This window comes from Heteronotia binoei, chromosome 20 (assembly GCF_032191835.1).
Source record: "Heteronotia binoei isolate CCM8104 ecotype False Entrance Well chromosome 20, APGP_CSIRO_Hbin_v1, whole genome shotgun sequence".
NCBI lineage: Eukaryota > Metazoa > Chordata > Lepidosauria > Squamata > Gekkonidae > Heteronotia > Heteronotia binoei.
Window position 1 is genome coordinate 1,920,869 of NC_083242.1, and position 16,049 is coordinate 1,936,917.

A 16,049-nucleotide genomic window follows, 5' to 3' on the forward strand; every position below is an offset into this window, starting at 1 on the left:
TGCTCTGAGACTCTTCGGAGTGGAGGGCAGGATATAAATCCAATCTCTTCTTCTTCATCTTCATCTTCTTGCCGCCCACAGGTTCTGCTGGAGGCCCTCTATATCTCGCTGGTGGCCAAGCGCTTGCACCCGGAGGAGGACGACACGCTGGTGGAATACCCGCTGGTGGAGCACGTCTCCGAGAAGATTGGCAAGGTCCGCCCCCCTCAGGGATTCGCACTCTTCCAGGCCAAGGAGGAAGCCAGGAAAGTGAAACTTCTGCACAGGATGCTGAAGGTGAGGTGGGGGGGAACAGCTATGGGGGGAAGGGTGAGCCAGTGCTAGTGCCATGGGCTCTCCTAGCATCCCCAGGGAGGGCACCCCTCGGCCTCTTGTGTGTGAACAAGGGCACCGTCAACGAAGCTGGATTCGTGCCGCTTGTCGCCCAGGAGGCAAGAAAAGGCAAGCGAGAGACTGCGATAGAGTGTGCAAACGAATTACATGATATAACGGGATGTCTAGGAATTCGATAAGGAAAGGAAAGGTCCCCTGTGGAAGCACCAGTCCCCTGTGGAAGTGCAGATGACTGGGGAAGGCACTGGTAAACCACCCCGAAAAAAGTCTGCCGTGAAAACGTTGTGAAAGCAACGTCACCCCAGAGTCGGAAACGACTGATGCTTGCACAGGGGATCTTTCCTTTCCCTTATGGAATTACTACGTGTTCCTTTCTATTACTTAGTTTGTTTGCACACTCTGTCACAGTTTCTTGCTTGCATTTCCTTGTGGCTTTGCTGGCTGTGATTCCTTCTATGTGTTGTGGCTCTGGAAAGGCAGCCTTGGGGTGCTCCCCCCGGAGAGGGGCTGGCCCGACTTACCCCCCCCACCCCTGTCTCTTCCGTGCAGACCTTCCTCATCTACATGCTCTTCCTGCTGGCTGCCCTCCTCACCAACTACGGCGACGCCTCCCTCAACAGCCGGGCCTTCCTGCTGCAGAGCGCCATCAAGCGACAGACGGCCAGCGATCAGTTCCTGCACATCAAGAGGTACCGCTGCAAAGCATGGCTTGCCCAAGCCCTTAGTCCTCATGCCATATGGTGTTTCTCATTTCCCTCGATAAGAGATAATTTACTGTGGGGTCTCTTAACAACTCCAGTTGTTAAATCAAATAACAGTTATTTTCTTGACCTTATCTGCTTGCTTTGGGTTAGTCCATCAAGACACAGGGCAGTCTGGAAAAACAGAAGAGCCAGTTTGGGACTCTTATCTGGCAGAACCGGGTTAGATTCCCCACTCCTCCACTTGCACCTGCTGGAGTGGCCTTGGGTCAGCCAGAACTCTCTTATCTGGGAGAACCGGGTTGGATTCCCCACTCCTCCACTTGCAGCTGCTGGAATGGCCTTGGGTCAGCCAGAGAACTCTCCTATCTGGGAAAACCGGGTTTGATTCCCCACTCCTCCACTTGCAGCTGCTGGAATGGCCTTGGGTCAGCCAGAGCTCTCTTATCTGGGAGAACTGGGTTTGATTCCCCCCTCCTCCACTTGCAGCTGCTGGAATGGCCTTGGGTCAGCCAGAGCTCTCTTATCTGGGAGAACCGGGTTGGATTCCCCACTCCTCCACTTGCAGTTGCTGGAATGGCCTTGGGTCAGCCAGAGAGCTCTCTTATCTGGGAGAACTGGGTTTGATTCCCCCCTCCTCCACTTGCAGCTGCTGGAAAGACCTTGGGTCAGCCAGAGCTCTCTTATCTGGGAGAACCGGGTTTGATTCCCCACTCCTCCACCTGCAGCTGCTGGAATGGCCTTGGGTCAGCCATAGCTCTCTTATCTGGGAGAACCGGGTTCGATTCCCCACTTCTCCACTTGCACCTGCTGGAATGGCCTTCAGTCAGCCTTTGCTCTCTTACCTGGGAGAAGCGGGTTTGATTCCCCACTCCTCCACTTGCAGGTGCTGGAATGGCCTTGGGTCAGCCTTTGCTCTCTTATCTGGGAAAACCGGGTTTGATTTCCCACTCCTCCACTTGCACCTGCTTGGAATGCCCTTGGGTCAGCCAGAGCTCTCTTATCTGGGAGAAGCGGGTTCGATTCCCCACTCCTCCACTTGCACCAGCTGGAATGGCCTTCAGTCAGCCTTTGCTTTTTTATCTGGGAGAACCGGGTTCGATTCCCCACTCCTCCACTTGCACCTGCTGGAATGGCCTTCAGTCAGCCTTTGCTCTCTTATCTGGGAGAAGCGGGTTTGATTCCCCACTCCTCCACTTGCAGCTGCTGGAATGGCCTTGGGTCAGCCAGAGCTCTCTTATCTGGAAGAACCAGGTTGGATTCCCCACTCCTCCACTTGCAGCTGCTGGAATGGCCTTGGGTCAGCCACAGCTGTTGAAGGAGTTGTCCTTGAAAGGGCAGCTGCTGCCAGACCTCTCTTAGCCCCACCTACCTCACAGAGTGTCTGTTGTGAGGGAGGAAGATAAAGGAGATTGTAGGCTGCTCTGGGTCTCTGAGATTCAGAGTATAGGGAGGGATTTAAATCTGCAGTCTTCTTCTTCTAGTCAGTGCTGGGGAATGTTGACCATGGGTTTAATGCCCAGAAAGCAGATATTCTCCCTAGTCCCAGTAAATTGGCTGAGCGTGAAAGTCCCAGCCAGTCAGCGATTTCGAAGAGTCTTCAGACGCAGGATCCATGCGTTGCACACTCACCCTTCTCCTCCTCTTCCTTCCCCTCTCCCCTTGTCTCTGTCTTCCCACGTCCACACAGACCTGATGAGTTCTGGGTTTGGATGTCACAGGGGCTGTTGCCACACCTGTACAATAACCACTCCGGCGCAAGGAGCTTCAGCATCACCTTGGGAGCCCCACAGCTGCGACAAATCCGCCTGCAGGAAGGTAGGAGGGAGCAGAAGGGGATATTCCATCGCCTGATTTACAGAAGGTTGCTTTGCAGGGCAACATTGGTAGTTTAACAGGCCGGGGGGGGGGAGGAATTCCTGTTTTGGAAGGGCCCATTGTAGCCTGTAGCTTGGCTAGCTTGTTCGAGTCACCTGGAGTTAATGGTCCTGCTGACACCTTTTGCCCGAAGTGGGTGGTGCTGGTCTTTTTGGTCCTGGTGGATGGGCGGGGGTCCTTCCCTTCCACAGGACGGTGGGCCCTTGGGGCAAGGGGTCTCATGCATCTCTGGATTCTGGGAGGATCTTCTCAGATGCTCCTTTGGCGCCAAAGCGGGGAGAAGAGAGCAGAAGAGTGGGGAGGGTTAGAGAGGCAATACAGCCATGCAGGTGAGACAGGGCTGACTTTTGGGCACCACATTTTAAGAAGGATATAGACAAGCTGGAATGGGTCCAGAGGAGGGCAACGAAGATGGTGAGGGGTCTGGAGACCAAGTCCTATCAGGAAAGGTTGAAGGAGCTGGGCCTGTTTAACCTGGAGAGGAGGCGGCTGAGAGGTGATAGGATCAGCATCTTCAAGTACTTGAAGGGCTGTCCTATAGAGGATGGTGTGGAATTGTTTTCTGTGGCCGCAGAAGGTAGGACCTGAACCAGTTTGTTGAAATTAAATCAGAAGAGTTTCCAGCTCAACATTAGGAAGAACTTCCTGACCGTTAGAGTGATTCCTCAGTGGAACAGGCTTCCTCCTTGGGAGGTGGTGGGCTCTCCTTCCTTGGAGGTTTTTCAACAGAGGCTAGATGGCCATCTGACAGCAAGGAAGATCCTGTGAATTTAGGGGGAGGGGTTTGTGAGTTTCCTGCATTTTGCAGGGGTTGGACTAGATGGCCCTGGAGGTCCCTTCCAACTCTGATTCCTGAACATTAGAGCGATTCCTCAGTGGAACAGGCTTCCTTGGGAGGTGGTGGGCTCTCCTTCCTTGGAGGTTTTTAAGCAGAGGCTTGTTGGCCATCTGACAGCGATGGAGATCCTGTGACTTTAGGGGGAGGTGTTTGTGAGTTTCCTGCATTGTGCAGGGGGTTGGACTGGATTACCCTGGAGGTCCCTTCCAACTCTGTGATTTTATGACTGTTTTCCCTGCAGAGTGCCTGAGTCCTGTTGGCAGCATCCTGAGTTGGACCGATCTACCTGCAGCTGAGGAGAAATGCATCTCCGGCTCCAACAGTTTCGACACCAGCAGTTATGCCGTCGGCTGGAAAAGCGTCTCTGACAACCTCACGCAACTCTGGGCCCACTCGCCTCCTGAACTGGCCGGGTAAGGAAGCTCCCAAACGGCTGCGCCTGCTGGTGTCCCCCCGCTGTTGGAAATGTCGCTCCCAACGTGTTCTGCGCTCGCTCACGGCACCAGCTGGTCCCCTTGGGGACTGCCAGAAAAGAACAGGAAATGGTACCAAGTACCAGAGGTCAGAAGTTAATAAAATCAAATAATGGAAAGGTGTTAAAGGTGCATGGGTGATAGTCACTATGCTGACACCGAACTGCAAAAATATGAAAATGAATTGAAACTACAAAATGGATGAAAGATCATAAGGGGTAATGTTGTGCCACGATAACGTTAACGAAGATGAATTGTTTTGTTCTTTACAACAGTAGCATTTGCATGCATCAACACTTACAGCAGCACGAACGATACCAGGGATGGCCAAACTTGCTTAATGTAAGAGCCCCACAGAATTAATGTCAGATATCTGAGAGCCACAGGACAGGAATGTCAGATGTTTGAAAGCCACAAAACAGGAAGGAAGGAAGGAAGGAGGAGGAGGAGGAGGAACGTGGAAAGAAAGCAAATTTAACTTTTAATGCATTATCCAAATTGCCTGCTGGCTCTGCTTGGAGACATTTTTTAAAGAGAGAAAGGCCTTCTCCAAGCCAGCCGATGGATTAGTGAGGGCTTCGAGAGCTACACAGTGTGTGTGGAAGAGCCACATGTGGCTCCCGAGCCACAGTTCGGCCACCCCGTACTATACAATAAAGAAGTTGAACAAGAGACCACAGCAAAATACAGGGTGCCAACTGGATTCCTGTTTCAGTAGGTTCCTTCATCAATTGTAAAAAACTGTTCCTTAATCACCCAGTGTAGTCATCAAAGCTTCGGTCTACATTAAGAACGCAGACTCTTATCTGGGAGAACCGGGTTTGATTCTCCACTCTTTCACTTGCACCTGCTGGAATGGCCTTGGGTTGCTCTTGCACAGTTCTTGCAGGAGTTGTCCTTGAAAGGGCAGCTGCTGTGAGAGCCAGTTTGGTGTAGTGGTTAAGTGTGCGGACTCTTATCTGGGAGAACCGGCTTTGATTCCCCACTCCTCCACTTGCACCTGCTAGCATGGCCTTGGGTCAGCCATAGCTCCGGCAGAGGCTGTCCTTGAAAGGGCAGCTGCTGTGAGAGCCCTCTCCAGCCCCACCCACCTCACAGGGTGTCTGTTGTGGGGGAGGAAGGGAAAGGAGATTGTGAGCCACTCTGAGACTCTTCGGAGTGGAGGGCGGGATATAAATCCAATATCTTCATCTACCTCACAGGGTGTCTGTTGTGGGGGAGGAAGGGAAAGGAGATTGTGAACCACTCTGAGACTCTTCGGAGTGGAGGGCGGGATATAAATCCAATATCTTCATCTACCTCACAGGGTGTCTGTTGTGGGGGAGGAAGGTCAAGGAGATTGTGAGCCACTGTGAGACCCTTCGGAGTGAAGGGCGGGATATAAATCCAATATCTTCATCTACCTCACAGGGTGTCTGTTGTGGGGGAGGAAGGGAAAGGAGATTGTGAACCACTCTGAGACTCTTCGGAGTGGAGGGCGGGATATAAATCCAATATCTTCATCTACCTCACAGGGTGTCTGTTGTGGGGGAGGAAGGGAAAGGAGATTGTGAGACGTTCTGAGACTCTTCGGAGTGGAGGGCGGGATATAAATCCAATATCTTCATCTACCTCACAGGGTGTCTGTTGTGGGGGAGGAAGGTCAAGGAGATTGTGAGCCACTGTGAGACCCTTCGGAGTGAAGGGCGGGATATAAATCCAATATCTTCATCTACCTCACAGGGTGTCTGTTGTGGGGGAGGAAGGGAAAGGAGATTGTGAACCACTCTGAGACTCTTCGGAGTGGAGGGCGGGATATAAATCCAATATCTTCATCTACCTCACAGGGTGTCTGTTGTGGGGGAGGAAGGTCAAGGAGATTGTGAGCCACTGTGAGACCCTTCGGAGTGAAGGGCGGGATATAAATCCAATATCTTCATCTACCTCACAGGGTGTCTGTTGTGGGGGAGGAAGGGAAAGGAGATGGTGAGCCGCTCTGAGACTCTTCGGTGTGGAGGGCGGAATATAAATCCAATATCTTCTTCTTCTTCAGCCCCACCCACCTCACAGAGTGTCTATCGTGGGGAAAGGAAATTGTAAGATGCTCTGAGTCTCTGATTCAGAGAGAAGGGCAGTGTATAAATCTGCAATTCTTCTTCTTCTTGTCTTGGAAAAGCTGTGGCTGAGCAATAGAGCATCTGCTATGGATGCAGGAAGTTGCAGGTTCAATCCCCGGTATCTTCGGTTAAAGAACCAGGCAGTAGGTGATGTGGAAGCCCTCTGCCTGAGACCCTGGAGAGCTACTACCAGTCTGGGTAGACAATCCGGTCCCTGACGAACCAGTGGTCTGATTCAGTATAAGGCAGCTACGGAAAAGAATAGGTGTTCCCTGCATCTCCTCCAGTTCTGGAATTGTTAATAAAGGCCTCTAAACCAAGAGAGAAGGCAGATAGAACAAAACTCCAGTTAAAGCCGTTCTAGATTTGGTTGCTGAACCAGAGCAGAGGCTATGGCCCCATCCACCCATCCATAGGTTGACGCTGTGGTGCTTCTTCCCTTTCTGTTCCAGGGTCTGGTTTTGGGGCTTCCTGTCCTTCTATGACAGCGGGGGGTACACGCAGGAGCTGGGGGCCACTTTGGAAGAAACCAAATCCAGGCTAGACTTTCTCCAGCGGAACAACTGGATCAGTAACAAGTAAGTGAAGTCTGCGTGTCCAGGGGAGGCAAGCCAAGGTGGCACCGGGCAGACGGATGACAGTAACAAGATGACCTTCAGCCATCCTGTTGGGTGTTGTTCCAAACTGTATTCCTCCTCCCTTTCTCCTGCACTTCCTGAGCCTCCCTTCCCTTTCACCCCGGGCAGGACTCAAGCGGTCTTCGTAGAACTGACCCAGTACAACCCAGGCCTGGCTCTCTCGGTGGTTGTCACCTTCAGGCTGGAGTTCCCCGTGGTGGGACAGGTGCTGCCAGCGGTCACCATCGGGTGCATCCCGTTTCTTCCGCTCCACGGAGGAGTCACACTGCAACTTCTCATGATGGTTAGTGCCCGAGGCTCCTCTTTTTCCTTTTTCCAGAGAGCCAGTTTGAGCAGAGAGCCAGTTTGGTGTAGTGCTTAAGTGTGTGGACTCTTTATTTGGGAGAACCGGGTTCGATTCCTCAATCCTCCACTTGCAGCTGCTGGAATGGCCTTGGGTCAGCCAGAGCTGTCGCAGGAGTTGTCCTTGAAAGGGCAGCTGCTGGGAGAACTCTCTCAGCCCCACCTACCACACAGGGTGTCTGTTGTGGGGGAGAAAGAGAGCCAGTTTAGTGTAGTGGTTAAGTGTGTGGACTCTTTATTTGGGAGAACCGGGTTCGATTCCTCAATCCTCCACTTGCAGCTGCTGGAATGGCCTTGGGTCAGCCATAGCTGTCGCAGGTGTTGTCCTTGAAAGGGCAGCTGCTGTGAGTGTCCTCTCAGCCCCACCTACCTCACAGGGTGTCTGTTGTGGGGGAGGAAGATAAAGGAGATTGTAAGCCGCTCTGAGGCTCTGATTCAGAGAGAAGGGTGGGGTATAAATCTGCAATTCTTCTTCCTCCTCCTCTCGGGTTTTTGGCACTGGAAAGAACCCAGGTGCCCCCTGCAGGGAACTGAAGCTGTAAAGTTCCTGAGCTTGCAGTCGAGGGACAAATGGCAGTTGTCTTATCGGTCCCATTTTTAATCTGCCTTTCTTACAAGGAGCTCAGTGCAGTGGCTCTCACCTCCTCCCTTTTGGCCCCAGTGAAGTGGACCAGGCTGAGAAACAGAGAGGGGAATGACGGTGCCGGTTGTAGCCCAGGGCTGGTGGGTGGGGTCAGGCAGAAGTCTGGGGTGGAGCTGCAGCTCAGAGAGGTAGAGCATCTGGGTGGCATGCAGAAGGTCCCAGGCAACGTTCCTTCTGAGACGTAGAGTCTTGTGAGCAAAAATTCTGCTTTGTGAGCTACTGGCACAAAAGTTGTGAGCTAGTGGAGAAATGAGTGTGCTCTGGGGTCATCCTTCCTGAGCTAAGGCAAGAATGTGTGCGCTGGAGGCTCAGAATCTGTGTGCTAGCTCACGCTAACTCAGCTTAGAGGAAACACTGGTCCCAGGTCCCATCAGGGCCGGCCGTAGGCTGTCTGGAAGCCCAGGAAGACTCACTTCTGCTGCTTCTCGTGCACTGAGTCAGATGGGGATTGCCCAGTTTGGTGCTCCCAGAAGGCCAGAGCCCTAGACAATCAGCGAGTTTGCCTCGTGGCAGGACCAGTGCTGGCTTCCATCCCCGGCACCTTCAGGCGATGTGAAAGACCTCAGTCTGAGCAAACAATAGTGACGCAGATGGACCAACAGTCTGATTCAGTACAAGGCATCTTCTGGGTCATGTCCAAGTCCTTGCATGCTCATGTAAGAGGTCAAGGGAGGGAAGGACTCAGGTTCAAGTCCAGACATCCCTCCCCAAAGGGAAAGCACTTGCGTTCTTAAGACCTCTTTCTTTTCTGGATGATGATGATGAAGAATTGCGGATTTATACCCCTCACTTCTCTCTGAATCAGAGACTCAGAGTGGCTCACAATCTCCTTTATCTTCCTTCCCCACAACAGACACCCTGTGAGGTGGGTGGGGCTGGAGAGGGCTCTCACAGCAGCTGGCCTTTCAAGGACAACCTCTGCCAGAGCTATGGCTGACCCAAGGCCATTCCAGCAGGTGCAAGTTGAGGAGTGGGGAATCAAACCCGGTTCTCCCCGATAAGAGTCCATGCACTTAACCACACCACCAAACTGGCTCTCCAGGAGCAGGAACGCATCGGCCTCCTGGTCCTCGTTCGGGGCTCACCCCAGTTGCCTCTCGCTGCAGGTCATCTTGATGATCGTGGTCGTCTACTGCGTGGTGTCCGAGTCGCTCTCCATCCAGAAGGCCGGCAGGGCTTACTTTGGGCAGGCCGGCAGCTACAGCCAGTGGGCGCTCATCCTCCTCGCCACCTGCACGGCGGGGGTCTACGTCAGCCAGGCCACCCTGGCCCAGAGGCAGTGGGCGGCCTACCTGAGGAACCAGCAGGGCTTCACCAGTTTCTACCAGGTGGCCTCGCTCAACACCACCTTCCGCTGCCTGGCTGCCCTTTTGCTCTTCCTGCTGACCGTCAAGGTAAGGTTGCGCAGACAGGCGCAAGTCACAAAGGCCTTTCAAGCACAGGTGATCTTTTGCAGCTTCGAGCCGTCACGTTCCAGAGATGGCAGGCTAAACCACTGCCCCCTTCCTGTTACCACGCTCCTAAGAGCAAGAACACTGACCCTCAACTAATATAGCCTGGAAACAAATTTGAAGCAAAAGGCAATCTGCCCATGAACTGTGGAACTGCTGGAGGGAATTGGTAGAGGGTGGGGGTCCTGAGGTAGCCAGGTAGCAGGACCGCCATTTTCTCCCAGAGCCGTGTCATGTGCCCATCCAGTCCAACACTCTGTATCACATAAGAACATAAGAGAAGCCGTGTTGGATCAGGCCAGTGGCCCATCCAGTCCAACACTCTGTGTCACATAAGAACATAAGAGAAGCCATGTTGGATCAGGCCAGTGGCCCCCCCAGTCCAACCCTCTGTGTCACATAAGAACATAAGATAAGCCATGTTGGATCAGGCCAATTCGACGTTTCTCCAAGCTAAAGAGCCCTAAGCGTTTCAACATAAGAACATAAGAGAAGCCATGTTGGGTCAGGCCAATGGCCCCTCCAGTCCAACACTCTGTGTCACATAAGAACATAAGAGAAGCCATGTTGGGTCAGGCCACTGGCCTATCCAGTCCAACACTCTGTCACATAAGAACATAAGAGAAGCCATGTTGGGTCAGGCCAATGGCCCATCCAGTCCAGCACTCTGTGTCACATAAGAGAAACCATGTTGGATCAGGCCAGTGGCCCCTCCAGTCCAACACTCTGTGTCACATAAGAACATAAGAGAAGCCATGTTGGGTCAGGCCAGTGGCCCCTCCATTCCAACACTCTGTGTCACATAAGAGAAGCCATGTTGGGTCAGGCCAGTGGCCCCTCCAGTCCAACACTCTGTGTCACATAAGAACAGAAGAGAAGCCATGTTGGGTCAGGCCAATGCCCCATCCAGTCCAGCACTCTGTGTCACATAAGGACATAAGAGAAGCCATGTTGAGTCAGGCCAGTGGCCCCTCCAGTCCAACACTCTGTGTCACATAAGAACAGAAGAGAAGCCCTTTTGGGTCAGGCCAGTGCCCCATCCAGTCCAGCACTCTGTGTCACATAAGAACATAAGAGAAGCCATGTTGAGTCAGGCCGGTGGCCCCTCCAGTTCAACACTCTGTGTCACACAGTGGCCAAAACCCAGGTGTCATCAGGAGGTCCATCAGTGGGGCCAGGACACTAGAAGCCCTCCCACTGTGGCTCCCCCCAAGCACCCAGAATACAGAGCATCCCTGCCCCAGACAGAGTCTTCCATCTTTACCTTGTGGCTAATAGCCACTGATGGACCTCTGCTCCAGATGTTCACCCAATCCCCTCTTTTATTTATTCATTTATATATTGTTTAAACGTCTAGGCTGCCGTTCCCTGCAAGCAGGGCTCAGGGTGGCTTACATCAAGATAAAAAAACCCACTCTAAATAATAACAGTCTAAATCGATTTACATTAAATTAACATTTAAAAAACTATAATTCTGATTTAAAAGCAGCTGTCTATGCTTGCAGCATCCACCACTTCCTGTGGCAGCGAATTCCACATGTTTGTTATTCTTTCGGTGAAGAAGGTCTTCCTTTTACCCGTTATAAAGTTCTGCTCATCAATTTCATGGAGTGCCCACGAGTTCTTGTCTTGTGAGAAAGGGAGGAAAGCACTTCTCTGCTCCATGCATCGTTTTGTAATCCTCTCTCCTGTCACCCCTCACTCCATCGCCGTTTCTCCAAGCTCAAGAGCCCCTCACCTCTTTCACCTTTCTTCGAAGGGAAGGTTTTCCATCCCCTTCTTCGTTGTAGCTGCCCTTTCTTGACCTTTCCCGAGGCTCGAACGTGTGCCTTTTGCCCTCAACAGGCGTCCCAGCAGCTGCGCTTCATCCGGCAGTGGTCCACTTTTGGCAGAACTCTGCAGCGGTCCGCAAAGGAGCTGTTCGCCACCGGACTGGCCTTCACGATCATCACGCTGGCCTACGCACAACTCGGCTTCCTGGTAAATCGGGATTCCCACAGGCATGGGGAGGGCAGAGTGGAAGTTTGGATGGGCCGTCTCAAGAGATGACTTGCGGGGCTTTTGTTTTGGGAAGGTCTAATTCTTCTGCCTCTTCCTAGATGTGAACAATGAGCAGGTACCTCAGAAGATGACGATATTGGATTTATATCCTGCTCTATACTCTGAATCTCAGAGCGGCTTACAATCTCCTTTATCTTCCTCCCCCACAACCACAGGGGCAGCCCGACACCCCATGGCGCTCTAGGCCAACTCGCTGCCCGGCGACCCCCCAACTCCGCGGCCCCCCTCCCCCCCGCACCTCCTCCCCCTTTCCCCACAGCATGTTAATTTCAAAGCCAGAACCTCTAGTGCCATGTTCTGGCTATCTAAATCCTCCCCACCTCTTCCTCCTCCCTCCCTTCCCCACTGCATGTTAATTTCAATCCACCCTCCCCCCCCCCGTCCGCCATCGGAAAAACTGCCAGGGTAGTGCTCCCTCCCAGTCTGCTGCTGAGCTGACTCCTCTCGATCCAGGAAGTGGGGAGGGGAGGAGTCAGCAGCAGCAGGACCATCCTTTCAGGACACTGCTCCTAACAGACTGGGAGCGCGACCCTTCAGTGCGGTTTTCTGATCGCAGGGTGGGGGGGGCGGGCTTTGAAATTAATATGACGTGGGGAAGGGAGGGAGGAAGAGAAAGCACAGGGGGACAAACTAGGTGGTTGCCTGATATAAGCCACCTCGGGTCTCTGATGGGAAGAACGGCAGGATACAAATGAAGTCAATAACTGCATTTTAAGAAATTATCTGCACATCTTTGGGTGAGGGAGCCGGCTACTTTGAGCCAGACTTTAGATCACTGTTTCTCATCCTGCATGTTTTTCTGCCCCACTTCCTCTTCTTCTGATTAAAGTCTGCTTGCCCGTGTCTTTTTTCTCTTTCCCAGCTCTTCTCCTCCCGCTCGGAGTCTTTCTGCACCTTCTCCAGCTCCCTCCGTCTGCTCTTCGTGGCCCTCCGCAGCAGCATCAATCTGCGCTTCTGTCTCCCTGAGCCGGTTGGCTTCGCCCACCTTTTCTGCGCCAGCTACGTCGCGCTGGAGCTGTGGGTGGTGGTGCGGTTGTTCGCCGCGGTCCTCCTCCATCACTACCGGGAGACCCGCTTCGAGATGTACCGGCCGGCTTTCGAGTCCCAGGACTACGAAATGGTCGAGCTCTTCGTTCGGAGGTTGAAGATGTGGATGGGAGTCAGCAAGGCCAAGGAGGTGAGTGTGAGCAGCACGGTGGGGATCGCAGAGGGGCGCAGTCTGTGTTCCTTCTAATATCCCACCCCTCTGCTCAGCAGAGCAGTTGACATCCTGAGCAGAATATATTTCCTGCATCGTGCGGGGAGCGGGACTAAATGACCTTGGAGGTCCCTTCTATGCTGTCAAAATCAGAAAACTCCAGATCTGTCTTATTCAATGGGAAATGCACTTAATTACACAAAAAAATACACAAAACCACAAGTAACGCATATGGCAAGGAAGTAAAAATGCTGTAACACACACACTCTTGCTAATAAATGCAATTGCCAAAATTGTGGAATTTCGATCATTACACTTCCCATTTTGATAAATATCTTTTATCCAGAGATGCACGTGTAAACAGCTGAAGCCTTTCCACTCAGGTTCTCAAGTCTATGCATGAAGTTCAAAATATTTTTTTAATGCTTCTTATATCTGGAGCCCTGCAGCCTCTATAACATTCGCGACAGTGGTTGACTCTTCCACTGAGCTAGAATAACAGAATAATAGAGTTGGAAAGGACCTAGACTTGAGTATTCCAGCCAGAACGCAACATGTATACTCAAACTCTGCAAAATTAAGACAGGAGAGGCATGGATGGGGGCATCGTAAAAGCTAACATCCACTAATCTCAGAAGAACATAAGAGAAGCCATGTTGGATCAGGCCAACGGCCCATCCAGTCCAACACTCTGAGTCACATAAGAACATGAGAAAAGCCATGTTGGATCAGGCCAATGGCCCCTCCAGTCCCACACTCTGTGTCACATAAGAACATAAGAGAAGCCATGTTGGGTCAGGCCAATGGCCCATCCAGTCCAACACACTGTGTCACGTAAGAACATCAGAGAAGCCATGTTGGATCAGGCCAATGGCCCATCCAGTCCAACACTGTGTCACATAAGAGAAGCCATGTTGGATCAGGCCAGTGGCCCCTCCAGTCCAACACTCTGTGTCACATAAGAACATAAGAGAAGCCATGCTGGATCAGTCCAATGGCCCCTCCAGTCCAACACTCTGTGCCACATAAGAACATAAGAGAAGCCCTGTTGGATCAGGCCAATGGCCCATCCAATCCAACACTGTGTCACATAAGAACATAAGAGAAGCCATGCTGGATCAGGCCAGTGGCCCCTCCAGTCCAACACTCTGAGTCACATAAGAACATAAGAGAAGCCATGCTGGATCAGGCCAGTGGCCCCTCCAGTCCAACACTCTGTGTCACGTAAGAACATCAGAGAAGCCATGTTGGATCAGGCCAACGGCCCATCCAGTCCAACACTGTGTCACACAGTGGCAACAAATTTTTATATAAACACACACACTGTGGCTAATAGCCACTGATGGACCTGTGCTCCATATTTTTATCTAAACCCCTCTTGAAGGTGACTATACTTGTGGCGGCCACCACCTCCTGTAGCAGTGAATTCCACATGTTAATCACCCTTTGGGTGAAGAAGTACTTCCTTTTATCCGTTTTAACCTGTCTGCTCAGCAATTTCATCGAATGCCCACGAGTTCTTGTATTGTGAGAAAGGGAGAAAAGTACTTCTTTCTCTACTTTCTCCATCCCATGCATTATCTTGTAAACCTCTATCATGTCACCCCGCAGTCGACGTTTCTCCAAGCTAAAGAGTCCCAAGCGTTTCAACCTTTCTTCATAGGGAAAGTGTTCCAGCCCTTTAATCATTCTAGTTGCCCTTTTCTGGACTTTCTCCAATGCTATAATATCCTTTTTGAGGTGCGGCGACCAGAACTGCACACAGTACTCCAAATGAGACCGCACCATCGATTTATACAGGGGCATTATGATACTGGCTGATTTGTTTTCAATTCCCTTCCTAATAATTCCCAGCATGGCGTTGGCCTTTTTTATTGCAAACGCACACTGTCTTGACATTTTCAGTGAGTTATCTACCACGACCCCAAGATCTCTCTCTTGGTCAGTCTCTGCCAGTTCACACCCCAAAAGAAAACTACATTGGTCTTGTAAGGTATTGTTTTTATTGCTGGAGAGCCTCTGGGTTTCTAACGTTGCCCAAAATCTCTTTCTCTCTCTCCTCTGCAGTTCCGCCACAAGGTGCGCTTCGAAGGGATGGAGCCTCTGCCGTCACGCTCGTCCAGCCAGGACTCCCGGTCCCTGCGAGGACCCACCCCCAGCGCCATCTCCGACAGCGCTTCCACTTCCTCCAGCCAGCTGGACGGGCTCAGCCTGGCCCCAAGCGCCCGGGACAGCTCTGAGGCAGACGGCGACATCCAGCATCTTCTTTCACTCCTGGAGATCTTGCTCGTTCAGTTTGACCGGGTGAACGAGGCCACCGAGGACGTGTACCACATCGAGCGCCGGCTGGAGGCTGCACAGAGCCGGCGGGCGAGGAAGAGGGATATGCAGAGCGTGGAGCTGCCGGGAAGCCAGCCCCATCCAAAGCCCACTCACCTGGGATTGCTCTCCCCCCAGACAGGCCCCGGCGGCAGCCAGCTTCTGCCTTCCTGTCCCCTGAGCAGCTCAGCCCCCAGCAGAACGGGCCAAGCCAGCCAGGGCCTCAGCGTGGCTTCCTCGCTGCTCTCTCCGCACAAGACGTACGCCTCGCTCATGCCCATGGACCGGAAGAAGAAGAAATCGCTGAGGGCGAACAACCGGGTCCACCCCAGTGGCAAGTAACAGAAACCTCCCAGGCGGAGGCGAGGAAAGTTTGGCGTGGCTTGCGACCCACAGGTGGTCAGCCCTGCATCACTAGGAGAGGCACCGTCCCTCTCTGCGGTTTCACCTCCCATCCATGTGGCAGGGTGGTGGGTGTTGTCGGAAGGGCAGACCGCCGATCAGCTTGATGCTGAGGGACGTACGGAGACGAGTGCGGGTTTCGCTTGGATTCCTGAGATGTTCCCACAGGGGCTCCCGTCACCCGAGCGTTTGACGGCTCAGCGATCTTCCCTAAGAGAGTGAGAGCACAGCTTATCTGCTGCAGAGAGGAAAAATCCGCCAGAAAGGGGATATTGGCTGCGTGGGTGTGACATTTGGCTCTATGTAGCAATTGGGAGGGAGGGGCAGAGAATCTTTTTATCAGAGCAAGAGAAAAGACTTTGGCGGAGCATTTATAAGGGACTAAAATCAGATCTTTTTTGGAAAAAAAAAAGGAATAGGAAATGCAGCTGATTTCTATGCCAAGTTAACTTCCTTGAAAACTTTAGAAGGCCAAAATGACCCATCTGGGTGAAGACCTCCCCCCAAAGGAGATCTGCAGGCAGCCCTGTGGGCTGGCCCACAACGAACCCCGGGGAGGTCCCGTTTTGCTTGCTGCCTTTGTGGATTCCACAGAGAAAAGATGCACTTTGGAGGAACACCTCTCTACAAGGTTGGGATTTTCAAAGCGCCCTCGGAGCATTTTCCTCCTCCACAA

The 16,049-nt window shown here is 52.4% G+C and overlaps 1 protein-coding gene across 1 annotated transcript in view; it reads left to right on the forward strand.

Moving 5' to 3' along the window:
- The window catches only part of PKD1 (polycystin 1, transient receptor potential channel interacting), a 148,484-nt gene extending 132,908 nt beyond the window's left edge, over positions 1-15,576 (forward strand). Inside the window, exons 37-46 of the mRNA XM_060260957.1 lie at positions 82-276; positions 883-1,022; positions 2,725-2,852; positions 3,992-4,163; positions 6,772-6,897; positions 7,066-7,240; positions 9,049-9,336; positions 11,239-11,373; positions 12,317-12,631; positions 14,720-15,576. Of these exons, the coding sequence (XP_060116940.1) occupies positions 82-276; positions 883-1,022; positions 2,725-2,852; positions 3,992-4,163; positions 6,772-6,897; positions 7,066-7,240; positions 9,049-9,336; positions 11,239-11,373; positions 12,317-12,631; positions 14,720-15,313 (2,268 nt within the window). The 3' untranslated portion in view covers positions 15,314-15,576. The remainder of the gene's footprint in view (positions 1-81; positions 277-882; positions 1,023-2,724; positions 2,853-3,991; positions 4,164-6,771; positions 6,898-7,065; positions 7,241-9,048; positions 9,337-11,238; positions 11,374-12,316; positions 12,632-14,719) is intronic.
- Positions 15,577-16,049: the final 473 nt, after the last annotated feature.